This window comes from Atractosteus spatula, chromosome 17 (genome assembly GCF_055471065.1).
Source record: "Atractosteus spatula isolate fAtrSpa1 chromosome 17, fAtrSpa1.hap1, whole genome shotgun sequence".
Taxonomy (NCBI): Eukaryota; Metazoa; Chordata; class Actinopteri; order Semionotiformes; family Lepisosteidae; genus Atractosteus; species Atractosteus spatula.
This window is the reverse complement of record NC_142722.1, coordinates 3,848,470-3,876,320: the sequence shown is the minus strand read 5'-3', so window position 1 is coordinate 3,876,320 and position 27,851 is coordinate 3,848,470. Positions and strand designations below refer to the sequence as shown.

The following is a 27,851-nucleotide window of genomic DNA, read 5'->3' as shown; positions in this document are numbered from 1 at the left end:
TGGCGTAATCAGTCATGCATTTACTTAATAATGCAGTTCAATTAATTAAATAATGTACCTCATTATCTATTAATATAATAAACATCTATTTAAAATGGCATATTATTGCTCACAGATCTATTTTGTATTTGTTCCTTTTAATATGTTTAATAATATTTTCTCTGAAAGTATAAGCACATATTTTCAAGTCCCCATAAAGGTGACCTAGGTAAAGGAGTAAAGGCCTGCATTATTTCACTAAGTCACTGCTGTCACACCTTGTGCACCAGAGTAATTCACTCAGATCTAGCACATTCTCCTCAAGGATATTACCATGCTATACTGAAACTGTACAGCTTTGAGAGATCTTAAAGATACATACCCTGTTGTGGGGCCTTGCCTTCATGTCTCATCTGAGGCACAAGGAGGATCAGTGTGCCATTCAGACACGGAGCCAGTGGCTCATCCACAGCCGTGAACTTGGAAATGTGAAGTTCACTTCTGATTGTGTTCTGTGGGAACCTAATCTTTGTCAAAGCTTTAAAGGAGTATGAAAATCATCTACAAAGTGTGAAGAAGCCCCTGTGACCACATCCTGCTCCTGGGTGTGTAGCCATGCCTATTGTAAGTCTCTGTGTGTGAAGCACTGTGAGTCCTGCTGAGGCTGTGCAGCGTTCAGTAGGTTGTAGAGGGCACTTGTGCTGTCAGTACTAAACACGGGCTTGACCCATGGTTCTGGTTTTAGGGTGAAGAGGGGAACCCCAGGAGAGGCTGGACTGTAGGTGTTCTGTGTGTGAGAGATATGTGATCACGGGGTGTCTGCTGACTAACCCTCTGCAGGTTCATGCAAGGGAACTCAGGACAAGTTCCCTACAGTGGAACTGTAGCTGCTGGTTACAAAACCTGACCGGTCTTGAGCAACACAGCCTACACTCTGCTATCACTGCCATAATTGTACAGGTCTAAATGAAAGAGACTCTCTTCTACTGAGGCAGAGAATTAGTCAGAAGACATCCAGAGAAATTTTCTTCAGGAGAGCCTGGAAATGTTGGTGGCAAAAATTACACTGAGAAAAAAAAAATCTGTTTTTCTACTGATTGTTGCGTGTTTGTTGTTTTCTACTGAATAGAAACAAGCTGAAACACAAGTGCTGAACACTGAACCTGTACTCTTTACACCAGTCCTACACTTGTAATCTTGCACACTGACCTTGTACACTGACCCTGTACACCAGTCCTGTATACTGACCCTGTACACCAGTCCTGCACACAGACCCTTTATACCAGTGCTGTACATTCACACTGTACAGTGACCCTGTACACTGACCCTGTACACCAGTCCTGTTTACTGACCCTGTACAGCAGTTCTATACACTGTACACTGACCCTGTACACCAATCTTGCACACTGACTTTGTACACTGACCCTGTATACCAGTCCTTTATACTGACCCTGTACACCAGTCCTGTACACCAGTCCTGCACACTGACCCTTTATACCAGTGCTGTACATTCACACTGTACAGTGACCCTGTACACTGACCCTGCACACCAGTCCTGTTTACTGACCCTAATACAGCAGTTCTATACACTGTACACTGACCCTGTACACCAGTCTTGCACACTGACCTTGTACACTGACCCTGTATACCAGTCTTGCACACTGATCCTGTACACTGACCCTGCACATCAACCCTGTGCAATGACCCTGTACACCAATCCTGAACACTGACCCTGTACACCAGTCCTGTACACTGTCTGTACACCAGTACAACACACTGACACTGTACACCAGTCCTGCACACTGACCTTGTACACTGACCCTGTACACCAGTCTTTCACACTGATCCTGTACACTGACCCTGCACATTAACCCTGTGCAATGACCCTGTACACCAGTCCTGCACACTGACCCTTTACACCAGTCCTGTACACTGACCCTGTACACCAGTCCTGTACACTGACCCGTAAATGAATCCTGCACACGTATCCTGTACACTAGTCTTGCACACTGACCCTGCACATTAACCCTGTACACTTACCCTGTATACCAGTCCTGTACATTCACACTGTACAGTGACCCTGTACACTGACACTGTACACCAGTCCTGTACACTGACCCTTTACACTAGACCTTTACACTGACCCTGTACACCAGTCCTGTACACTGACACTGTACACCAGTCCTGTGCACTGACCCTGAATACCAGACCTTTATACTGACCCCGTACACTAACCCTAAACACCCATCCTGCACACTGACCCTGTACACTAATCTTGCACACTGATCCTGTACACTGACCCTGCACATTAACCCTGTGCAATGACCCTGTACACCAGTCCTATACACTGACACTGTACACCAGTCCTGTGCACTGACCCTGTACACCAGTCCTGTACAATGACCCTGCACATTAACCCTGTACACTAACCCTGAATACCAGACCTTTATACTGACCTCGTACACTAACCCTAAACACCCGTCCTGCACACTGACCCTGTACACTAATCTTGCACATTAACCCTGTACACCAGTCCTGTACACTGTGTCTGTACACCAGTCCTGCACACTGACCCTTTACACCAGTCCTGTACACTGACCTTGTACACAGACCCTGTATACCAGTCCTTTATACTGACCCTGTACACCAGTCCTGTACACTGGTCTTGCACACTGACCCTGTACACCAATCTTGCACACTGACTCTGTACACCAGTCCTGCACACTGACCCTGTACACCAATCTTGCACACTGACCCTGTGCACTAACCCTGTATACCAGTCCTTTATACTGACCCTGTACACCTGTCCTGCACACTGACCCTGTACACAGTCCTGTATACTGACCCTGTACACTAGACCTTTACACTGACCCTGTAAACAAGTTCTGCACACTGACCCTGTACACCAATCTTGCACACCGACCCTGTTCACTAACCCTGTATACCAGTCCTTTATACTGACCCTGTGAACCAGTCCTGCACACTGACCCTGTACACTGACCCTGTACACCAGTTCTGCTCACTGACCCTGTACACAGACCCTGTACTGCAGTCCTGTATACTGACCCTTTACACTAGACCTTTACACTGACCCTGTAAACCAGTCCTGTACACTGTCTCTGTACACCAGTCCTGTACTCTGACTCTGTATACCAGTCCTGTATACTGACCCTGTACACTAGACCTTTACACTGACCCTGTAAACCAGTCCTGTACACTGTCTCTGTACACCAGTCCTGTACTCTGACTCTGTATACCAGTCCTTTATACTGACCCTGTACACCAATCCTGAACACTTAGCATGTACAGCAGGTCTATACACTGTATACTGACCCTGCACATTAACCCTGTGCACTGACCCTGTATACCAGTCTTACACACTGACCCTGTACAGCAGTTTTATACACTGAACATGTACACCAATCCTGCACACTGACCCTGTACACCAGTCCTGTACATTGACCCTGTAAACCAGTCCTGCACACTGACCCTGTACACTGACCCTGTACACCAGTCCTGCTCACTGACCCTGTACACAAACCCTGTACACCAGTCCTATACACTGACCCTGTACATCACTCCTGTACACTAGTCCTGTACAGTGACCCTGTACACCAGTCCTGTACACTGTCTCTGTACATTGGCCCTGTACACCAGTCCTGTACATTGACCCTGTACGTCAGTACTGCACACTGACCCTGTACACCAGTCCTGCTCACTGACCCTGTATACAGACCCTGTAGACCAGTCCTGTACACTTACCCTGTACACAAGTGTTGTACACTGACCCTGTACACAGACCCTGTACACCAGTCCTGCACACTGTCTCTGTATACCAGTCTTGTACACTGACCCTGTACACCAGTGTTGTACACTGACCCTGTACACCAGTCCTGCACACTGTCTCTGTATACCAGTCTTGTACACTGACCCTGTACACCAGTCCTGCACACTGTCTCTGTATACCAGTCTTGTACACTGACCTTGTACACCAGTGTTGTACACTGACCCTGTACACCAGTCCTGCACACTGTCTCTGTATACCAGTCTTGTACACTGACCCTGTACACCAGTGTTGTACACTGACCCTGTATACCAGTCCTTTACATTGACTAATTACTTGACTTAATTAATTGACCCTGCAAATCAGACATACTAAATTTCCTGAATCCAGCTGAATATTCCTTCCTGTTTAGTGCTTTGTGCTAGCAGCCGATCAAGTGCTGTATTACTTTCATCAGCTGGAATAGTACAGAACGTCTTACAATACAATGAGATTTGCTGTTCTTCTGTAAAAAAAGATTGTGACACTGTGCCGGATGTTGGTAAAGCCCAGAGCACATATTGACCAACATGCAGGACTCTCATATTCCATTCTCTTGTTTTGCAACTAGTGCTTTGCCTCTGAGCTGCACACACACCAATTATGCCTGTTTCAGTGTGCAGTAAACTACAGCTCCTTCCAAAGGCATCTCTGTGAATAACTACAGTAGCATCACATCATGCTGGAGGTGGTTTTCTGGACAGGCCGTGTCTCTGAGAGCCTCCTGGGGCAGTTACCAAGCTTCATGTCACAGATGAATCATGGACAGTATTGCACAGTTCTCCAGAGAATACGATGCAGGGCTTGTTATCAGGATTCTGTAAATCTATATGGACAAAAGCATCTGCTAAATGACTAATTATTCGCACATCTTGGTTGGTAAATGGAGCCGTGGTAGCTCAGACGGCAAAGGGCGTCTAGCTCCTGACTGGAAGGCCCTGGGTTCAATCCCAGGTAGGGGCAAACGATGTAGCTTGCTCTAATTCCTTCCAGATGGCTCCCAGGTCCACTCAGCCTGCTTTCCAAATGAGTACTTGGGGTTAATCTTTCTGGGGTTAATAGGCTGGGCAGAGAATGATCCTGACCACATCACCTCCACCTCCAGTGTCGGATAGTCGAGAAAAATGGTGGCCCTTGCCCCCCATTCCCCATGGGCCTTTATGGCCTGAAAAGGGACCTACCTACCTAGGTTGGTAAATATTGAGCTCAGCTGAGCCTGGTAACTCCTAGGAATTTTGTGGTTATTACTGCAGGGTTCTTTGTGCTAGTACAGACCTTCAGACTCTTCCTATGCGCCAGAGCAGAGCATGTGTTAGTCTCCGTCAGATTTGCTTTGTTTCATCCCTCTCAGGCAGTTCTCTCCCCTGCCTTGTAAATCCCTGTAAATCTCAAAGCTTTCAGGTGCAAGACATTTGCGGGCCTCCCTCCAGAATGCAGGAGGACAGAGCCTGCAGGCTCACTCGGGTTGGGTCACACCGGGGCAGCCCCAGTCCCAGCCCAGACAAGCGCAGCGAGGGGAAGTGCGAACTCTTACAGTGTTAGGATACACGATCAGACTAGCTCCTCGTGAACTACTGGACCAGCCCTGCCTCCTGCCCGGCCCGTGGTGGCCGGCGGCAGCTCAGCTTGTTGGGGAGCAGGCTGGCCTCTGCGCAAGCCTGTCCAGCACACGCCAGCTGCTATGGCTGAGTACGTTAGCTGGTTTTGAAGGGTGGCTTGTCTGCTCTGAAGGATCAATATGTTTTTTGCCAGCAGTTTAATTTCCTGGATTGATGAATCACAAACATCAGCTCTCCGGACAATCAGGCTGTGTGCATTGGTGCTCTCTGGGCTGCACGCCTGTGGCAGCAGAGCAAGAGATGAAATGAATAAAGAAGCACAGATTTGACCACAGGCATCTGGAGTGTTATTGCAAGTTCCAGAGATGGTCTGCTGATTAAAAACACAGAGTGAATTATACCCACACACAAGGCCCCAACACAAATTAATGAGCAATGGTATCTATTGATAGCTGTGACTTGCAGACCCAAATAAGCAAATAAAAAATTAATAATCCACATTGACTTTTCTTTTTGACTTTGGTCATGTGGTATTTGTATAAGTCCTCTAGGAGTGAAGGAAAGAATGGATTGTTCATTGTGTATTTCACAAGCATAGTTAAAAGACAGGGTGACGAGAAATTAAGTAAATAATCCAGTGTGTTTCTGTGAGTCTCTGTTGTCTCCAGGGAACTAAAAACAGGCATGTGATCTGGGTAAATGCATTATGGTCTAGAGCTGTAAGGCTAGGGCTGTCAAACACCCATCATCATGCAGAGGCTACTCCTAGAAATTCTGTCTAGGAGAAAATTCTTCACTGATAGGTCTGTCAATATAAATACAGTACCTTAATGTGCCAACAGGGGGCACCAGGTACAGCTGCTCCACCTTTCTTTACGTCTGCAGTACCTCTCACTACATCACAGCGCCGAGGCTCTGAGTCCCAGGGCTGAAGGCCTGAAGGCCCAACAAACCAGGCCCAAAGTCTTTGTTGGCGTGCCCTGTCTTCTAGATACCAACACCAGGAGCCCGGCACTAGAAAAACCGGACAGTTCTACAGCTTTCAGGGATTTTAATGTCTTAGCTTTTAATGACATCTTCTTCTAGTTTGTTAATTGTTTTCAGAACTTACAGGCCATCAGTATATATCAACCTATCTATTATGAGATATACTGGACAGTAGGAGCACTAATCAGCTCTGACTGTTTCACTCTTATTAAGGTCATTAGCAGGGCATTGCTGAACCTTGACCAATGACACAGGTGTCTGTGTAAGATCAATCACTAGGGATTCTGGGATACATGAATATTAATTAGCGCTGACTGTTGAATACTCATTAACCCTGAAAAGTGTTCTTTAAAGGAACTCCCTAGCTATCCAGATTCTTCTGTCTACCCATGTACCCCCATGTACTCCTGTCCAGTCTATCCATCGCTGCGCCCAGATCTCTGTGCCCACCCTGTGAGGACAGTGCCAGTGTGTGTTTTGCAGTTCCTCCAGCAGTTTTAAAAATGCATCATTTCACAACAGTGTGTGTGACCTACTTTACAACAACTCACTGCCAAAAGGGTTGAAAGAAGGAAACAGATAAAAAGCAGAAAAAGGAAATAAATAAAATGCTGATCTTGTTAGTGCCATTTGGTATGAGGATAACTAGATTAATCTTGAACCCAGGGATTATTAGCCTCACTGATAATCAGATTGGCTCTGCAGAATTCGGACTCTTTAAAGTACACTCGGTATGAAAATAACACTGCCAAGACCGGAGGAACTGCAGTACGTACTGTAGTCCAGCCATGCAATACATCCTGGGTATGAAGGTTCTTTAGCTCATTGTCCGATCACAATGCTACAGGAAACAGCCCTGTCTTTTGACTCCTCGTTCTGCACTTTTTAGCAAAAAAAAGTCTGTATCCACAAAACTTGGATTTTTGTTCTAATTAGACTTTTGTCTTATTAGAGCTCATCAGCATGACACAACTAACTGACCAGTGACGTGGATGTGTTTAAAAATCTTAGAAATATTACTCTGGGTGGGAGGTAAGAGCCACTTTAATGAGTTCTAATAAGAGCAGAACAGTGACCTGTATATGAGCAAAAAGACCCAGAATTCATTGCAACTGCTTCTTAACTCCCACCCTAACCTGGAAGGGCTTATACTCTAAACCACACAGTGCAAACTGATGCAGGCTCAACTGAAACTGTATGGATCAATACAGGGTTAAACAACACTGGCCTGCCCATACTGCAGTGCCCAACACAATATACTGGTACAGAGGTACACTATTACAACCCTCAAACTTCTAAAGATACAAGTAAAATCTGCTTTGTGCGTGACATCAGAGTGGCAGCCTGGAGTGAATTGAGAGTGGGCAGCTGACAAGCGAACAGCCACAGCCATAAAAACACTGCTGTGCTCTCCCTATACACATGCTCCACTCCGAGACAATCGAGCCCTTATCATGTGGGCTTCAGCATGTGACTGTATGACAAATGATACTGGAGAAAAACGTCTTCTTCTATTAAGGAAGCAATGCTCACTTGTTCTGTGTTCAGACTTAAAAGACCTAAAAGAGAAGAAATCCGTTGCACTCGGGACAATCTGTCTCCCACTCACCACCCCAGAGCTGAAGATCTATTTACAGAGCACTCAGTCCATCACAAGAAGAGCTGATGCATTTTTAAACACAATGGCAACGGCAGGCAGCAGCTGAATGGAGGCCTTAGCCAGACAGGCAGTTATGCTCTTTAAGGAGCGCTTAACTACAGCAAACTGCGTGCCGGCATACAGTCAGAACACGGTCAGTGCTGTGCCAAGAGTGTCAGACAAGTGAACAGGGTGACAGTGCCCCCTACAGGGCAGGGGTGGAGGGGCACCTTGGTGATGCAAGCACGAAGAGAGTAAAAAAGGAGCAATTAAGAATACATGTAATGGAATATATATGTCATGCATGAACAGACATCCCTGCAGAGATTCTCTGACTCTTTGCTGTGTAAGGTCTGCAGTTAATTTTTTGTGTCACAATATACTGTATGAGGGCCAACCAGTAATGGCGAGTTTATATGTCTTGTTCAACATGCATTTGCAGATTAATGGCTGTGGGGCACTGCAGAAATATTCTGTAACTCAGCAACATGACACAGAAAAGTTACAGTATATCTTACAGCATCAAGAGTTTCATCACTTTCCTGTGAGACTTAATCTTTTATAAAATGTGGGGCATTACTTTCTGGGTGATCTTTGTACTTTTATTTTGCAGTACTCACTTTATTTTAATAAGTCTCATTTCCAGCTTCAGATGGATTGGTTTTGTCACTGCATTAGTCTGCATTACACTGTAGTGACACTACATAGTCCTTACAAATCGCTGCACATCATTAGGAAAGAGAATCACAACCCGCCCCATAAGACCGAAAGTGAGCTCATCTCCCTGCTGCTGAAGAGCTTGCTCTAATCCCCCTGTCAGCGCGGAGCCCCAGCAGAAAGCAGCGGCGAGGGCCTGCCGCCTCGTGCTCCGCCATCTGTCTGCCCAGCCCCATCTCTCTGGGCCAGGAGACACAGGCGCTTGGCGCGAGCAGACTCACAACCTTCCAGGGCCACATTATGGTCGAGGACAGGAGCTTGACACCCCCGTCTGCTCAGTGCAAAATGTTTTAATCCGTGTCAACAGCTATTATCACTGGGGACGTGTGAAAATGTGGAGAGGATACCGCAGCGCTTATGAAAATTTAAGAACTCTCCAAAAGCCGGGCTCTGTGAGACTTAACTCACAGACAGCTCCTTTTAGAGCAAATTTAAAGGAGACACACACAAGACTTGTATCTTGGCTACCTCTGCAGATACAGTCAGGATGTTTGCAAGGACGTACATGACTGAACGGAAAATATCGATGAAGAAGCTGCTCTCCGGCCCACACAGGGGGCTCGGGTCAGCATGTCCTGGGGGGCCCTAATCCTCAGCCATACACAAAAGCAAAGCAAACAAATATTTTTATCATGTTCAGTCATGTAAATGATACAAGAACAACAGAGTATTTTTTAATAAGTTTCAACTAATCTACTTTAGAAACTGACCCCGTGCTGACGTCCTGGTGAGTGCACGTGGGCTGCGCAAGCTGGAAGAGGAGCAGAAATCAAGACTGACATGCATTCACTGACTGCATGAATTTTTGTCCCCATTATTTTAGAAGCCGACAACCGCACAACTTGCAGCTCTTATTGACTGCTGTCATTATTATTACTAGTGTGGCTTGTTATCCACACAGTCATCTGCCGACTACTCCTGCTCTCTCCAGGGTGGCCTGGGAAACAAGAGGATCTATTCAGGCTCTCCAAACGCTGACACCCCACCAGGTGTGTCTGCAGGCCGTTCACAGCGCATTCAAACGGCGGCTTTGTGTGAAGAGCTTATGAGATGCTGTCACGATCGTTACTCCTCCTCTTAAGGGTGCTCCAGCCCTTCCTCGTTCTGTCCCATTACCCACACCTGTTCTTTATTCCAGCCCCTCTTCTGTTCCACCTTATAAGCCAGATGCAGACATCATCTGGGGCTTCTCATTGATTCCCGCATCGTGAGAGCCCGAGTCCTGCTGCGTCTGGCTCCGTTGTTTTTAACCTTCAGTTCCTGATTCCCCTCCCTTTGCCGGTCCCAACCCGGTTCATGGTTTTAACCCCCGGTTGGATTGCCTGGTTAAGGACTCTTGCTTTTGTGTTGGATTCTCTGTTTGGACTTTACATGGATTGTTTGCCTCGGCCACACCTCCCCGGATCACCAGCACTCCCCGGACACGCCCCCTGTCTCCAGACCATTTTTCTGCATGACTGTTTTTCCCCTTGTGTCTTCACAATTCTGGATCGTGTCGTCCGCATAGGGCCTGGAAAGAACCGGATCGTGACAGATGCCTCGAGAGCTCAGGGACAGTGCATGTGAATCTCGTTAGTGGAGATTCGTCTCTGACTTCATGACCACCCCGCAGGTGTGGCTCTTTTCTCTGTGTCTCCTCTCTGCTGGAGAGACAGAGCCAGTTCTCCCTGTGTCCCCTCACTGCCACTCTATTCACAGTGTATTCCCAGAGACCTTCCTGTTGCACTGACAGCCAAACCACGACTGCTCTCACTTTCCTCACTTGTAAAGCAAAGCAAGCCATGCGGTCTCAGATGTCATCTCTGTTCTCCAGCAACGTACCAGAAAATACAAGAACAAATGACATCAGAAACCAATGAGGCAATCAATCAATTCTGTGATTGCCTGCTAATGATCGAAACAGCCAAGAAGGCCTCTCCGTTTGGTGCGGCTGCTGCCAAGTCATGCCTTATGCCCGCAGCTGGCTGCAGATACCTGACACCACTCAGGGCTGAGTCATTTTGGGCATCAGCACACTGCTTATCTCCCTGCCAGCGGACACACGCTTCGCCAGGCGCTCCTCAGAGAAGACGGCAAGAGGTGTCCAGATGGGCTCAGCCTGGACAAGCTCGATTCTAGGAGAGTCTGGCCTGGTCTACGGGAGACACACTGTGTCCTTGGCCACTATGTGCTCGCACTCTCACAGCAGCACACCAGCAACAGTAGGAAAAGACCAGGACTGCTCCCAGTCTGCCTGTTTACCTGTGTCCTCCTTCCTCCCACACTCTTCTACAGAGGCCCTGGCATGAGCTTGGTCCTGTGGGCCCCTATGCGGTTTTTGGGAAGAAACAGAGACAGACACAGGCAGGGAGGCTTCTCTCTGACAGTGACTCACACACACACACTCCCTGCAGAGATTGAGCTGTATAGTTCTGTTTTATCACTATTTAATGTAAAAGAAAAATCTACCATGGAAAAAGCAGTTATGAGCATAAAGGTGTTTACACACGAGAGTCTGCCTCATTAGTATGTGAAGAAGAGCTTTGTCGTTAGTAACTAAGTGTTGTTTGAAAGAAGCAATGGGATCAGTTTTCACAGCTTTTAGGGAGATACAACTCTTTGATGAGCAGGGGAAACTGAGCTCAGAACCCAGCTTTGCTCCACAGCCGTTGAGAAATCGCTGCAAGCCGCAGTGGAGCTACCGACACCAGGGAGAGCAAGCAGAGGCGAGGCTGTAGGCAGCGGGGGGTAGAGACCCAGGCCAGGTGATCGTGCTGTTTAAGAGAGCGAGGGCCGAAGCCGCTGGAGACACTGAGGGTCGCCTCCTCACCATGCTGCTGTCCAGGCCAGGTTCAATCCCCTGGCCCCTGAGAGAACCATGACACTGATTGCACCACTGCCCGCTGAGGCACAGGTTACACAGCAGAACACTGCAAGATTACCATCATCTACAGTGAGACAACGCCCAGTGTGACAGGCTTGAGGCTGGTGGTTTATTGTGGGTGTGTGTAGTTTTAACTCCGGGCTCTCTCTGGCTCAGGCATGGGTGAGCCAGGAGTCAACATTCTGGCCATGAGGTTGAGGTAATTAATGAGACACATGCAGAAGCTGACCTCCAGCAAGCTCTCAGCACATTGCAATATAGGAAGATACAGAGTGGCTGGGTTTCATCCGCAGGTCTGACAGCAACTGTGACTGAAAGGCAGCAGCTGAAACAAGAAGCACTGGAGTTCATGACTCTGCTCTGCTTCAGCAACATGCCACTGTTGAGCCTCCAGGCCAGCTCTTTATCTGCAAGCCCACCACCCTGACGCTCATGAGGTCGTCCGGGGCTGGCTGGCTGTCTGACGTCCCATCACGAAGAAGACACTTAGACAAGTGCAGCGGGTGGCGTGACAGAGTGTCAGGATACTGAGCGATGCACACAGTAGCTACAGTTGTGCGGCCCTGCCTGCAGAGTGGCAGCAGGGCGGGCCTGTGCCTCAGAGCCCTCTCCATCCTCTAGGAGGGAAAACCTGGGACAGATGTGCACTTACACCAGATGTAAAAGGAGAGCCCTGCAGACTGATTGATGTGAAAGGGACAGATTATTGCCCTGACACAGAATCCTGGTTCTAGGATAACAGGAAGCAGGAGGCGTGCAGGGAGACCCAGCCCTAGAGCTAGTAGACCTAAAGAAAAATAAGGGCTGACATCTGCAGCAGAGAGTTTCCCTGTGGTATCAGTCAGCACACACTTGAATGCAGGCTGACCGCAGCGGGCCTGCTGTTGGACAGATGACCTGATCAACTCCAGTTGACTCATCACGTGTCTGGAGAGGCAGGAATTCTCAGTGATGGGAATGGCAGCAGTGCACATTGCTGGGGAGTGTGCGAGCTGGGGGCAGGGCTGGTTGGAGGCTGTCCCTCCCCCTCAATGCCTCACGATGGTATCGCCACCGGCAGTCGCCTGGTGTGATTGTGCACAGAGGACAGACAGGGGCGTCACTCTCCTTTCTCCTATGAACCCTGTTGCCCCTTCCTCTTTTGAGCTGTTGACATCAAAATAACACCCCTCCCCCACTGTTATTGATCAGCACCTTCTCACCGTGATCAATCAAAGCACTGCCCGTCAGTATGGTGTTGTCATTCTGCATGGTGCACTCCTTGACAAACCTGTAGGCAGTTTCTGGCTAGTCTGTGCATCATCTGCACTCAGGAAGCATATCTCAGTGAAGGTTTCAGGTTGATATGTGTGTGTTGATTGAGTGGTCTGAATGTCTGTGACCAGGTGACTTTGGATTTCTGCCAGTGCGAATCTCACACACAACAATTGTGCTGAGCTGCTGGGCCTACTCAGGGAGGAGTTTACAGCTGAAACACAGAGGTTCTAAAAGGTGCTTGCTCACCTGCACACCCACACACCTGCAGACCCGCACACCTGCACACCTGTGCACCCACACACCTGCAGACCCACACACCTGCACACCTGTGCACCCACACACCTGCAGACCCGCATACCTCCACTCCTGCATACACTGCGCACCCACACACCTGCACTCCTCCGCACACACACACCTGTACACCTGCGCACCCACAGACCTGCACACCTGCACTCCTGCACACACACCTGTACACCTGCACACCTGCACTCCTGCGCACCCACACACCTGCAGACCCGCACACCTGTGCTCCTGCAGACCTCTTGCTTCAGGACTTCCCAAGTTCTCCCCCAGGACCCAAAGCGCTGCCTGGGAGACGCCAGAACTGGGAACAGAACAATGACAAAGGCCTGGGGTAAAAATATATTAAAACAAACACAAATTAAAATCAACCCAATTAAGCAAACAAAGAAATGCCATTAGCAGCCCAAGGGCACAAAGGGAAGGACAAGAGGCAGCAGCAGGGAGTTTGTCAGTTCAGCCTGACCACATCCTGAGCTTTTACACTTTTAGATTCTTCACCCTTCTTTAACTGCCAGATTTAAGAATAAATGCATTCATGTCTGATATGCATTCCTCGTGCAAAATCAGTTTCAATCTCACCTCTGGGAGCCTGCCATTACCCCTGGATTCGGGCATGGTAGTGGCTCAGGGGCTGTGCTCAGTATTCCTCTGAGAGGAGCAGAAGGACATCTGCATGTGCTCAGAGGCTGTGAGTGGAGCCCCAGAGCACCTGTGAGAGTTGTGTGGGAGTAGACGGCGTGCACCCTGCGAGTCCAACTCCCGAAGCAGCAGCTGAGGGAGGGCAAGGAGATGCATGCTGCTGGCCTGTCTCACCCACATCAGGGCGGCAGTAGGTTCTACATATTGTACCAGTGGTGCAGAAAGAGGCACAATACTCTTCATCTCCATTTAAATAAATGAAATGAATCAATGAAGGACCCCTGAGATCCTTTGCGTCAACAGGGAATACAGTGCCGAGAAGGACTGTTCCCGCGTGGCGGCTGCTGGCCTGTGCCTATCAGCTCTCAGTGTTGGGCACCTATGCGCACCGCCGTGCTGTACAACAGCTTCTTGAGACAGGCGCAGTGAGAGAAGGAGCTGAACACCGCACACGGATCAGGCGATTGTGTCTGCAGCAGACAGAGCACTCTGCTGAGGCCCCTCCTCGGCCATGGGCATCACAGTGAAGAGAGGCATCATGCTGGGGGACAGCCCACTCAGGGGTCACCATGCTGGCCACAGGCTACTGTAGGCAAACAGCTTCCACACAACACATCGGCATATTACAATAAGGGAAAAATTCAATATGCTTTGTCAAAGCTTATATAATTGGTCTATTTATTGCACAATACAGTCACTGTTAAGGATCTGGTCGTGATAAATTGTGCTTTTATTCCAGGGCTTTATGGCCCAGAGGGAGGGGGGCTGGGATATGTAAGAATCTGGTGTGGGCACCCTGCACTTCACCCTTCAAGAGAACAGAAGGCTCGGGCTCCAGTGTTATTTGGGGAAAAAATGTAGACATCCCTCCCGTCATTCACTCAGTGATTTATGGATGTGCTACAAAGCTGCAGAACTCCTAGCCTCCCCCATTCACAGGCGTCAGATCCCCATGTCTTTTCCGGGCACCAGAAGGACAGTCACACACACAGAAGACAGCCAGGCCCATGCCTGAGGCAGAGCGCAGGGAGGCAGAGAGGAAGGGATCTCCCACTGGAGGAGCAGCAGTGTGACTTCCTCTTTACCACACAGTGCAGGCTATGAGGAGGAAGCAGCTGGTGACCAGACAGAGGCTGGCGGACAAAGCTGTAACACAGCTGATGTGTTTGGGGTGTGGTGGCAGCATGGCTGGGGTCTTTAAAAGAGATGTGTGTGAATGCAGAGTATTCCAACTAGCTGACACACTGCGTCTTGTTACTGTTTCCTCTATGTTTGTAGGGCTTTTGCCACCTCAGGCAGAAAGGCAGGCAGACAGGCCCTGTGCTGGGACGCGTTATCACTTGGGGTGTCCTGTGGCGTGCAGTCCATCAACACCAAGTACACACGTACAGCCCAGTCTGGTTCAATTCTTTGAAAAAGAGAGACAGAGGCAAGTGTCCTTACAGATAAAAAGGCACCCTCAAAGATTCAGGTACTGTACTGTAAGTTCATAAGTGAAATTAGTTTAGAAGAACAGCCTCTGACAGCGGTTATTAATGATAACAGTGATGGTCCAGCTCACTCCCTGTTTGCAGGACTGGGCCAGTCCAAGCTGGGCCAGGGATACATCCACTACTCTGTGCTCAGACCACTGCCATTTCAGATTCTTCTGATGTTCCCCAAAACTCTGAAAAGGGCTTTCTTACAGATTCTGCTTTTTGGTCTTGAAAGTACGACTGCAGGACAGGCCCAAATTCACAAGCAGTCCCCTGGATGTATGAGCAGTCCACTTCTGTGTGTCTGGCTGCTCTTCGCAACACCCTCAACTTACATGAGCATTGCGGAGCCACAGAGAGACTCCCAGACAAGAGGCCTGGGCAGATAGCAGCCACGCAGTTATTTTCTTGCGTGACAATATAGATTGCGTCTGATGTCATGTTTAGAGCAGGGAAATGTTTCCAGCCAGAGATGACACACACCTCAGCCTGGCTCCCACACGAGAGACAGAGACACTCCTGTTCAGATACAGGAAAGCAGGAAAATAGCCCTGAAATAACACATGCTCAGACACACACATACCACCCTGACGCTCACGTTAACACCAAGAATAACTACAACAGAGCTGGAGCCGGCAGAGACAACGATGCTGAACCCGTGCTTTCTGCTGATGAGTATCTCTCATGCTTTAGTGCACTATTGGTCGATAGTCAACACCAAGACCGAAGAAAGCATGTTTAAAATGCATCACTGTTAGCATCTCAACACCTGTTTATTGCCATTTATTCCTTTTTTAATTAATTTTCACGGGGGAAACAAGCTTGACAGTGTGGGTGCCGATTGGACTGATCTCAGCCGCATCAGCTATGCTTGTTTTTGTCATCCACTGTCTAATTAATCTAATTATTTATTCATTGACTTTCACAGGGAGGAATCGACCCTGTCCAGAAACAAGACGGAGAGACAGTGTGAGGCTCCCTCTACCACCAGCTATTCTGCTGCTGCTCAGAGCACATCCCCCGATCTCCACGGAGACCAGGAGACACACAGAGGAAGGAGAGAGGGAAGAGAGTGGGGAGAGGGCCGGGCGGATGAGTGCGGAGCCAGGGCCGCAGGCAGGAAGGGCTGTGGAGTAGCCATGCTGGAGGGGCACGAGGAGAGTCATCTGTACCCAAACATAGGGCTGCCACGCAGGAGCCACCCGGCCTCTCGTTGACCAGAATGTGCTGCTGCTTGCTCAGGGGAGAGAGGGCCATGATATGACATCTCCTGAAGACTGGACCAATCACCGGCTGCCGAGCACCGTCGTTCCCCCCTGCAGGGCCCAGGCCAGGTGGAGCAGCCCCTGTTTACCCATCAGGCCCCGGATAACTGTGTGCTTTGCAAGATAAGGAAGAAGCACCTGGCTCCAGGTCTGTAAAAAAATTATCCCAACTCTACCTGTCTGCTTCTATCATTTCCAGAGCTGCGGAAAGTGGAAGGGGGAGGAAGAAGAGACCCGAAAGCAGAGGGCGGGGAGCTCTTCTTTCTGACTTACAGATAACAGGGGAGCAGGGAGAAGGAGGAGGAAGAAGGAAAGGGACGAGGCTAGGCTGCTGCTCCTGCCGCAATTCTCCTTTCCACTCCTCTCCCCTGTGTCACATTCACAGCCCAGCTGATCCACTGCCCTGCTGGGTCTGAAACTGCCCCTGCTTCACCTCTCCACCCCTACCCCAGAGAGGATCATGGGATGTCGTCAAAGCTCTGAGGAGAAGGAGGCCGCACGCCGATCGCGGCGGATCGACCGGCACCTGCGCTCGGAGAGCCAGCGGCAGCGGCGGGAGATCAAGCTGCTCCTGCTGGGCACCAGCAACTCGGGCAAGAGCACCATCGTCAAGCAGATGAAGATCATCCACAGCGGTGGCTTCAACCTGGAGGCCTGCAAGGAGTACAAGCCGCTGATCCTGTACAACGCCATCGACTCGCTCACCCGCATCATCCGCGCGCTGGCCACGCTCAAGATCGAGTTCCACAACCCCGACCGCGCCTACGACGCCGTGCAGCTGTTTGCGCTGACGGGCCCCGCCGAGAGCAAGGGCGAGATCACGCCAGAGCTGCTGGGCGTCATGAAGAGGCTGTGGGGCGACCCGGGCGTGCAGGAGTGCTTCAGCCGCTCCAACGAGTACCACCTGGAGGACAACGCCGCCTACTACCTGAACGACCTGGACCGCATTGCCGCTCCCGAGTACATCCCCACCGTGGAGGACATCCTGCGCTCGCGGGACATGACCACGGGCATCGTGGAGAACAAGTTCACCTTCAAGGAGCTCACCTTCAAGATGGTGGACGTGGGTGGCCAGCGCTCTGAGCGCAAGAAGTGGATTCACTGCTTCGAAGGCGTGACAGCCATCATCTTCTGCGTGGAGCTCAGCGGCTACGACCTCAAGCTGTACGAGGATAACCAGACGGTAGGCTGCCATGGCACGAGTACCGCCGCTCGCCCGTGGGCATGCAGGCGCCGGTATACACACGCACGCTTCGACACACAGATTTGTGTGCCTCTTGCAGGGTACAGTCAGGCTTTCCAGCCTTAGTAATTTCGGATTTTTAACTGTCTATAATCGCTGTACACGGACCTCAGGAAATGTGCTGTACTACGTGCTCACAGCAGGTCACTGTAGCACAGCAGGCCAGCCACACAGCACAGTCCAGTCAGCCATATGTCCAATCAAGACAGGGCCCAGTCTGTGGGGCTCTGAAGGAAAACCAGAAGCACCTGATTAAGCTACATGGGAACCCCCAGACTTGATTTTTAGGGTTACAGTTGTACTCATCTGAACAGCAACCCCCTCCCGCCTACTGTAGGTCTCCTTTAGCCTGGGACTCTGTCCAGCTGAAATTAGATGGGACGCCCATCCAGTAAAGATCCCTGTTTGTAAAAACTGGCAGGCAGGCTGTCAGGACACACGGTCTCCTGTGTTCAGCAATCAGAACCCCTGGCTGAGAAGCCCCTGAAGATTCTCCTGGCCTGTCGGACTAGGAGGACCCAGTCGACTTCATGGGGAATACCAAGCAAAGCAGCCCCCTTCCCAGAAGGAGCAGGGCTCCAGAATCATATCTGATAAGTCAGTGGTGAAAAATGAATCAATATAATTGTTTGCCCCAAGAAATCGAGACTGCTGTATGGCTGGCCTGGAATTAAGCACATTTTTCAAACTGGCTGTTGTGCAAGTGCTGGACAGCTATTTCAGACAAGTTGCAACGGAGCAAAGTGATTAGATTTTGCTTAATTTGACAAATCATCTGATTTACCTCCATAGAGACTGTTATCAGCACTTAGAAATGAATCAGTGGTCGTCCACTGGACCTCTTTAACAGCAGAAACAGAGTCCCATCTGGTTTAAACACAGGGCGACCATGAGGAGAACCGTTGCTTGATCATACCTTCAATACCTTCATACCTGTTGTTTACAGTTACTAACACAAAACACAATAAATTGATTATTTATTTTTGTTAATAAGGAATTTAAATATTCACAATCACTCTCCCAAACAAACCGGTTACATTGATCAGCTGTTTGGCCTGATTGAAGATCAATAGCATGAGTTTGAAGCACATAGTCATCAAGAGCCAACATCCACCTTAGGTGACATGACCCGTATTAACTTGCGTATTAATTATCTTTCCATTTACTTGCAATTTTAAAATCCCGTCCTATCTGAGAATGTCCTAATGAACACAGAATGATATGACCATTCTATTTAAACATCCACTAAGCAGGGACTTGGGAACCATTTAAGTCACTCATTAAGCTGCTGTATGTCCTTCAGTCAAAGGTATTATAACCCAACAATCCACATGCTATTACAAAATACAGTGCTGAAATTCTGCATCAATAATTTGTGGCTGCAGTCATGTGCAGTACAACAAACACATTTGCTCTTGAACATGAGGAGTTTGAACCACTTGCCTGCCCAGCCCTGAACAAGGCAACAGCACCAGTCAGGAAGCTGGAAATCTGTGGATGACTTAATCAGCAAACATTGAGCTTTAAAAAGAATGTTCTGTGGTAAATAGCAATGCATTAGAGCAATGCAGAGGTCAAGACTTTTATTGCTAATAAAGGGCTAATGTGAAAGCCATCTGACTGAAAAAGTGGGGATTTCAAGAATGGCTCAGCGCCCCGCCAGTCTGCTGGTGTATTGATTTGGATAACAGGGCAGTGTTCATTCCTAGTCACTGGCTGCATGGCTTGACACCCTTGTCATAATTAAAAATGACTACACGCACTCCAGTTTGTGTCAGACGTTTAGGTCCTGTAGTTTCAAAGTCATGGCTTGTGGTTGGTAGATCTGCGTCAGAGAAGAGCGATTCTGTCCAGCCCATCCCACACCCATCACACACCCACATGCACACACCCACAGGCCAAGCCGGCAGGAGTAAGGAAAGCCAGGGCCACTGAGACCTGGAACATTCAGAGTAATACACTACAATCTGCCTGATAAACTTAGTATTACCTTTTCTGCAGGCTTATTGGGGCAGCCATGAGTGATAATTTGCTGGTAATGGGAGATGGTGGGCGTGCTGTTGTGCAAACAGGAAGCCCAGTTCCTCCAAGGGGAGACAAGGTACTTGAGTCAGGACCACTGGTGTTACTGGTTTCGCTCCAGGTGGGCTCTGCAGACTCAGGGGCTCTGTGTCTACTCTCTGATTGAGGGCAGTCAATGTTCAGTGGCACTGCAGGATGTGGAAACACGCTGCTCGTTAAAGGGGAACTACAACGCTATTTTCATATTTTGGGAGATAAATCCAATAGAAATATTGTTTACAATTTCAATATGGTTTTGCCAAAAAATACTATTACTTGTTAATGCTGCTTGCAGATCATGTTGAAATATTTCTGCGGTTAAATGCTTGCCGCACAACCTGTTTTTGCTTGTACATCACAGTACATTAGTCATGACGCAGACCTTTGAGCAAGAATCATGTCGCAATTCGTGGGAACTTGAACGTTAGTTTGCGACAACATGGTGACTTACAGTACAGTTCACGATTTTGTGCCTTATTCGTAAATTGTAATTTTTTTCTTTAACGTCAATGAAATCATTTTGTTACTGAGATTTAAGAAGCGGTCTGAGAAATTGGGGCTGCAGCTCCCCTTTAGCTGCCTGTGCTTGCATCGCGCCCTTCAGCGCTGGTTCCCCCAGAGCCCGGGCCGTCCCAGAGGACAGTAAGAGAGGCCCCAGTGCCGGCTCACGCCTCGTCACTGGCTTCAGCACTTCGGTTATGCGATCGCCAAGTGGGTCGAAGGCTTGATTCAGTTCCATTCAGCTCTGCTTTCTAATGGACTTGAAGGAGAATGAACCATTTAAATCAAGCACGTAAGATCTCCAGCTGGAATAAAGAACCATAGGACCTCAGACGAACATTACAATAGTACAATTAGCACCGTGTCCCTGCAGTTGGCCAGGCTTTGCTCAGCATGTTTATGGAGATCCTCCCTTTCCACTGGAGGATGGGGCAGCAGGTACAGAATCAGCTGCCGAACAGCTCCAGGCCTCCCAGTCAGCCTGCGCTGGGAGCTGTGGGGGACAGCAGTTGTCGCCTCAGGGGTTCAGGAGAGGCAGGGGGAGACACAGACAGCGAGGGAGAGAAGAGGATAGGAGCAGGAGGGATAAATCAGAGAGGGTGGTGGTGAGGTAGGAAGCTACGGAGAGAGGGAGAGGATAAAAGAGCGAGAGGTGGGGGAGGGAGAGAGAGGAGAAGGCATCCTGAACTCTGACCCTCTCCTCCTGTGTGATGGTGCCCTAATTGCTGGCTGTATTATGCACTCTCCTCCACACAGCAAGAGACAGAAGGGGGATTTAAAGCACAAGCAGCTTGTCACGTCCCAGTGCTTTCATTATTCTGAATACATGATGCAATTGCTTTCATCCCTCCACAACACAGAGGAAAAGCCTGACTCGGCTGGCAGCAGAGGAGCTGGACAGAACCTGAAGAGCAGTTTCAGGAGCAGAAGAGAAGCCAACTGATAAGCAAACAGGAGGCTCATTTATCTTTCTGCAAACAGCGGCTCTCCCGCACAGGGTGGGAGGCCGACTAATTAAATGAAGCAATTTGTTGCTTTAAAATAAAGAAACTGTTTGCACAGGCTAGGAAGCAGCCAGGTCTGCTCATCAGCACTATCAGAAACAGCTGTAAGGTTAAGAGCAAGCTAACAGAGAATAAGTTCTTAGGATAAAAACAGTTTTTCTAAAGGATGTTTAAGAGATTATTTGGAGAAATTGGGGCATCGCACAGTCTATTACAGATTATCCATTTATCTTCTACTTTAAAGAAAAGCATGGAAAAACTATGAAATGTCCTTGTTATTGTAATGGCAAAGGATTACTACCCAGTGTTTGCTCAGACATGCAGACATTTTAGTGCAGACGTACACCAGCCATTAACAACATAACTCGAAATAACCTGAAACAACCCAGTCGGGCTCTTTACACAGCACCTGCGATGACTGGAGAAGGAGTTACTGACAGAAGCAGTGCTCACTGCCCGTCAGAGGACAGGGAGCCTGGTGTGACCATGTGCGTGTGTACGTGCGTACCTGCCAGCGCGAGAGTAATGCAATACCTCCACCAGGGAATAAGAATGAGGGATTAGAGCATGAAAATTCAAACCACACAGTCAATACCAGCTCTGGCAATCACAGGCAAGTCTAATCCATCAGAATCAAACGCCCCCCGCCCCAGCCGGCCTGCTGCAGCAGCGTGTCTGATCCCAGACCCAGCACCAGTCCTACTGAGATAAAATCCACCCGCCTGCCCTCCTCCCAGAGAGCTGGGCTCCCAGTGCCGTGCTTGCTGCAGCTACAGCAAAGCCTCTGCTTGATGAAATGATTTCTGAGCTGCTAGGAGGACTGGCCATTAACCAAGCAGGCTGTGCTGCTGACCTAATTTTCATCAGGGTCTGAACACAGCGCGTTGGTCATGGAGATCACAGGAGTGCAGGGTAATGTGTGTGTGTGGTAAAGTGTGTAGTGTCTGCATTACAGACCTCCCCTACCCCATTACACTACTACAGCTGGACCCTCAGATCTCTTCACTGTGCTCTTATTAGGAAGGACACACTGTGGCCGTGCAGGCAGAGGCACTGAGCATCCAGGGTTAAACTGGAAGGGAAATCAATATTTCAGATGAGAAGCTACAGCATAAGAAACATTGGTGCAGCAGTTCTAATCTGTTAGATTAGAGCATTACAGATCACAGCAGCACAGTGCTTTTGTGCAGGAATGCAGAGAATAAAATTCACACACCAATTGATAAATCCTGCATACTGGGGGCGTCATCTAATGAACCAAACCCGTGGTACAAGGTTATGTTCCTGTTTTGTTTTTGAACCTTGCTTAAAAGTGAAAAGATGACTTAGACTTAAAACCTTCAACAGCGAGCTTCGAGACAGCTGATGTAATTGTCACGACAGCATTTTCACAGTTTTGCAGATGTGAAAAAAAGCTTAATCTTGAGAAGTTACCTATCAGACTACCGCACTGATATACAGACTGTAAAGGAGAGAGTGGGACAGAGAGAAAGAGATACATGCCCAGTTCATTTCCTGTGCTGAAACCCCTCGAGTGTTCTTAGATATTCAGTTAATAACTACCATGTACAGTTTATACATTTGCTTTCCTCACAAGAAAACACTTCCAAGTCATGATTTGACACACAGCTTCATCCAGAGGGACTGACAGGGACCAGAGGGGTGAACGACAGCTGCTAGTCTCTAAAGTCTCTAGTGGCAGAATGCTGAATTCATGGGTCCCATTGAGAAGGACAGAACACGAGTTGCTACAGCAGCACACACCATGTCAGCGAGAGACCTTCACCACTGGCCTGTAGCCAGCGCCCCCACCCGGGCAATGTGCCCTACAGGACGGGCGTCTTGCCAGGGCAGAGAGGGCGACCCTGCGTGAACCCCCAGACTGAGAAACAGCACCCAGCAGACGGGCTGCTTGTATTTACTGGGCTTGCATGTAGAGGACTGTCCCCGGTTGAACATGAAAGCAGAGCTGAGCAGTGCTGAGCAGTGACCTGTGCTCACAGCGCTGAAAGAGGGGAGGACAGCAGAGAAGCATGGAGGACAGGCAGTCCTGGTTTACAGGGAAGTTTCTGTCCTGCATGTTTAGGAGCAATCTTGCTGTTTAAAAAAGGGGGAAGCTGGGGAGGAGCTGTACTGTAGCACAAGGCACTTATCTCGAAATCATCATCCCTCAATACATAAATCATTACGTGCAAGACTTACACATTTGCTAATCTATTTATTCATATATAGAGACTTTAATTTTCTCTTTTATGCCACCTTTCCTTGCCCCCCCCTTTACGAAGCAGCGTTTTTATTTTTCTGTCACTCTTTTCAACGTGAGCTGGTTGCTATGGAGGTGGTTGCCTGGCAACAGGCGGGTCACAAGCTCCTAATCCCAGTCTGCTGACAGCACAGCTCCGACTCCTCTGTCATTGATGTGTAAGGGGTAGAGGGGGGCATCTGCACACGCAGCAGAGCTCTGGGGCTGCTCTCCTCCAATCAGCACTCTGCTCTCCATCTTGGGCTAGAATCAGGTCCCGTCTTTGGAACCCAGATCCGATTCCCTCTCCTTCCTAAAACAGATTCCTAGGTCCAGATGAAAAATTTACAATGGGTTCAATAGTCTGAATAATTTCAATAGTGGTCTCTGTGCTTTAAAGGAGTAGCAGACTGGCTCTGGTACATTTCTGATTTCATTTTCCAGTCTTCTGTGGTGTGTAATTCTAAATTAGTGTTTTTTACATCAATTCGCAATTCAGATTTGGATTCCTTGTATGGTCCACTAGGCTTTCTTGCTCACAGCAGACGTGTGTTGGTTTATTACAGGAACAAGTGTGGGTAATTTTAGAAAGGGTGTGGAACTGGGAACCAGGGAGTGACCCCTGGCCAGCTGTGCCCAGGCCATGGGTCAGCCCTCACACAGGCTACCTTCGAGTGCAGCAAGGCAGTCAGGCAGGACATTTCACACACTCCGAGTCGGAATACTGAGCTCTCCTCTGCACTGTCCTCTCGTCTCTGCGCCAGCAGGCCTTGGCCTCTGTTGACGCTGTCAGACTCTGACTTCTTGCTCCTCTCGCTGGCCCCACATGGCAGGCTGGCGCAGAACAGGCGGTCACATGGCCTTGACAGGTGGTCACATGGCATTGACAGAGGGTCACATGGTCTTGACAGGTGGTCACATGGCCTTGACAGGCAGTCACATGGTCTTGACAGGTGGTCACATGGCTTTGTCAGGGGGTCACATGGTCTTGACAGGCGGTCACATGGTCTTGACAGGCAGTCACATGGTTTTGACAGAGGGTTACATGGTCTTGACAGGCAGTCACATGGTCTTGACAGGCGGTCACATGGTCTTGACAGGCAGTCACATGGTCTTGACTGGCGGTCACATGGTTTTGACAGAGGGTTACATGTCTAGATTGGCAGTCACATGGTTTTGACAGAGGGTCACATGGTCCTGACAGCGGTCACATGGTTTTGAAGGGTGGTCACATGCTCTTGATAAGGCAACTATTTGCCAGAGCTAATAACTGAGAAATAGATGGCCAAGGTTTGAATTTTCAAATTATTAGAAGAATTTAGCCAGATAAGAAAGAATCAAAGAATTACTGGAGTTTGCAACACGTAAGGATGGTCATTCCATAACAGGGGATGACAGAGTCTCTTACTGTTTTGTGCAATAGACTGCCTTGTATTACAGCCTAGCACAGAGACAGGAGCTTCTGGTTTTTGGTATCCAAATGCACCCATCCCCCATCTCTGTATCCAGAAGAACACACACCACGTCCTTCAGCTGCTCTCCGAAAAGACCTCTGATCACTCGTCCTGTCATTTGCACACACCCTTCATATGCCCAGCCACTCAACATGCTCGCTTCAAACCTCTCCCCTCGCCAGTTTCTGAGTGCTAGGCTGACATTGTATCTAATGCAGGGCCTCACAGACAGTTGTGTAGAAGGCTATGAGTGCAGAAGTGCTGTAGGAGCAATTAGACAATCCACTATTAAGCGGTTGTCTCCTTGGATAGGCAGAGATAGAGAGAAAAAGTCAATGAATTATAATTCTGAAATCACAAAAAATATTGTTCCTTCCTCAGAACAATAAATTTCATCAGTAGGAATCTGCTGTCCTGGCTGCCCTGGTGCCTGTTTCTGGAGCCTGTGCTGGTCAGAGCCAGGGCAGGCTGTGTGGCAGCACACTGAAGAACCGAGAGGGGGAAGAGCTATAGGCCTTTGTGTGTCAGAGGTAGGTTTGTGAACTGAGGGCAGGAGGGGGTGCTGCTAGCCTTGCCTGTGATCATTGGGGACAGTGGGAAGAAATGCTCTTCCTGGCTCCAGTGGGCTCTGTTTACTGGAAACAAAGGATTAACTGGCTGGGTGAACCTCTTCATTAGTGCCCCTTGTTAATTAGGGCCTGTCTGTCAGGAGATGTGGAGCAGCACAGGGTCTCCAGAGTGCTGGCGTTGTGGTGGGCGCAGTAGCTGCAGGCTTGTCTGTGGTTGTCTGGCTTCTGTCTCTCTTCTATCCTGCTTCAGTCTCTAACGCAGTTTCCCGCACAGCGCGGGCGTGGCCCAGCTAGGGACTCATGCACGGCCTAGAGCACAGGCGGACGCGGCTCTCAATACTCCTCTGCCCCGCAGGGACACGCCTGGTACCCCACGGCTGCTTCAACCCAGCTTACGTGTCTCAGCTGAAACAGCTTGACCACCATGGGAGCAGGAACAACAAGTATTCTGTGGAGAACACTTGATGCTTAGAAGCATCACTGACACAAGTACAGTAAAATGTGTTTTCTCGCTGAAATAATTAGAATATTTTGGGGGGATACAAGAAGCCAATATTTATATCTGAAAGAGTCCATACATGCCAATAAACAGCTTTCTTAGGCATGACCTTGCGCCCGTCCAGTCATCTGCAGTGTTCACTCTGGGGATTTTGCCCCCTGGGTATTTGTCTCGGGTGAACACAGGCGGACAAGAAGCCAGGGACCTGTGTGCAGATACCGCCCCCCTTGCTGGCTGGCCCCAGGCTGAACCACGGCAGGGGAAATGTCAGCGCATGTCACGGGCAGAGGATTACAGCCACACGGCCGGGGGGTTGGGGAGAGCCGGAGGGTAGCCTTGTGTCGGCTGGGAAGAGCCCTTTGATATGGTCCAGAAAGACACCCAGGTCTGAACAAAGGGGGTCAGAGAGAGAGCAAAACACACGCTCGCAGCCTGTGTCACCCACAGAGACTCGCTCTGCAAGCAGGGCAGAGAGACGTGGCTGACAGGAAGTCAATGAAACTAATGAGACAGGCACATCACCATCATCATCATCGTCCTCATCATCATCATTCAGCAGACACCTTCATCCAGAGTGACGCACAGACTGGGGTCTGGAAATGCACGCCAGTACCAACTGGCTCATCTGATGGAGGGAGCAGACAGATGTTCGGTCAGCGGCGCAGGTGGACACACAGAGAGTCAGGGGCAGAACTGGGGCCTTTCTGAACCCTTGACCATTCAGGCTCCCTGACACGTAAACAGCAGGGAGGTCACCTGGAAGCAGGACTGACTGGACTGTTTCCTTCTGCCTTTTGGCACTAAGACACACAGTAGGTCCACCAGCGGCTGATCCAGGGAGAGGAATCTTTCTGCAAGATCCTGTTGGCCAGACACAGATGTGGGTGATGAAAATACACAAGCCTGTGGCTCTGCAGAGCTGCTCAGGAAAACCACATAACTCAGATTTAAGAGGATCCTTATTCTTGGGGAATTTAATAAGAGATAGATCACTTTATTGGCCATATACAATTTCTTGTATTAGGAATTTTGTCTTATCACATACCCCAACTTGCTCTCCATGAGACACACAGACAGGGAGAGAAGCTTGGGGTCAGAGCACAGGGTCAGCCATTGTACAGCACCCCTGGAGCAGCTGGGGTTAAGGGCCTTGCTCAGGGGCCCAACGGAGTAGGATTCCTCTGTCAGTCACGGGATACGAACCAGCAACCTTCCAGCCAGAGGCGCAGATCCTGAGCCAAAGTGCTACCACACCGCCCAATACATACATATTGTCTCAAGGTCTTCTAGTTTGGCTAAGGATTTTCTAGCTCTATCGGGATGCTTTGATCTAACTCAGTTTGTTCTTAGCCCAACATATAACAAAGGACACACCCTAGATTTAATCATTGCAAATGACTCTTTTGTTTCCCACTTCCCTTAAACTAGGCCTCCAAGTACCACCTACTAGTCATCTTCTCATAGGAACCACCGAAAATCTCAGTGTCCAACATGAGCGCACGCGCACACACACACATATAATAAATATTATAATAATAATAATAAAACCTTTATTTGCTATAGTGCCTTTAAAAGTGGCTTCTCAAAGCGCTTGACAGAATGAAAACAGGAACAACAACAATTAAAAATAAACAAGAAAAAAGCACCATTTCAGTGAGATGGGTGAGCCTGTTTAGTCAAGCAAAGCAATTGTAAATTCATTGGTCGAGCTTTGATACAATTCACAACAGAGTCAAACAGATTTTAAATCTTCAGGCATTTTCTTGATGGCC

General features: G+C 49.0%; 1 protein-coding gene across 1 annotated transcript in view; it reads left to right on the top strand.

Annotated features, from left to right (window-relative positions):
* The window catches only part of gnaz (guanine nucleotide binding protein (G protein), alpha z polypeptide), a 51,539-nt gene that overhangs the window by 4,406 nt on the left and 19,282 nt on the right, over positions 1 to 27,851 (top strand). Inside the window, exon 2 of the mRNA XM_088935670.1 lies at positions 16,170 to 17,689. Coding sequence (XP_088791796.1) covers positions 16,967 to 17,689 — 723 coding nt within the window. The 5' untranslated portion in view covers positions 16,170 to 16,966. The remainder of the gene's footprint in view (positions 1 to 16,169; positions 17,690 to 27,851) is intronic.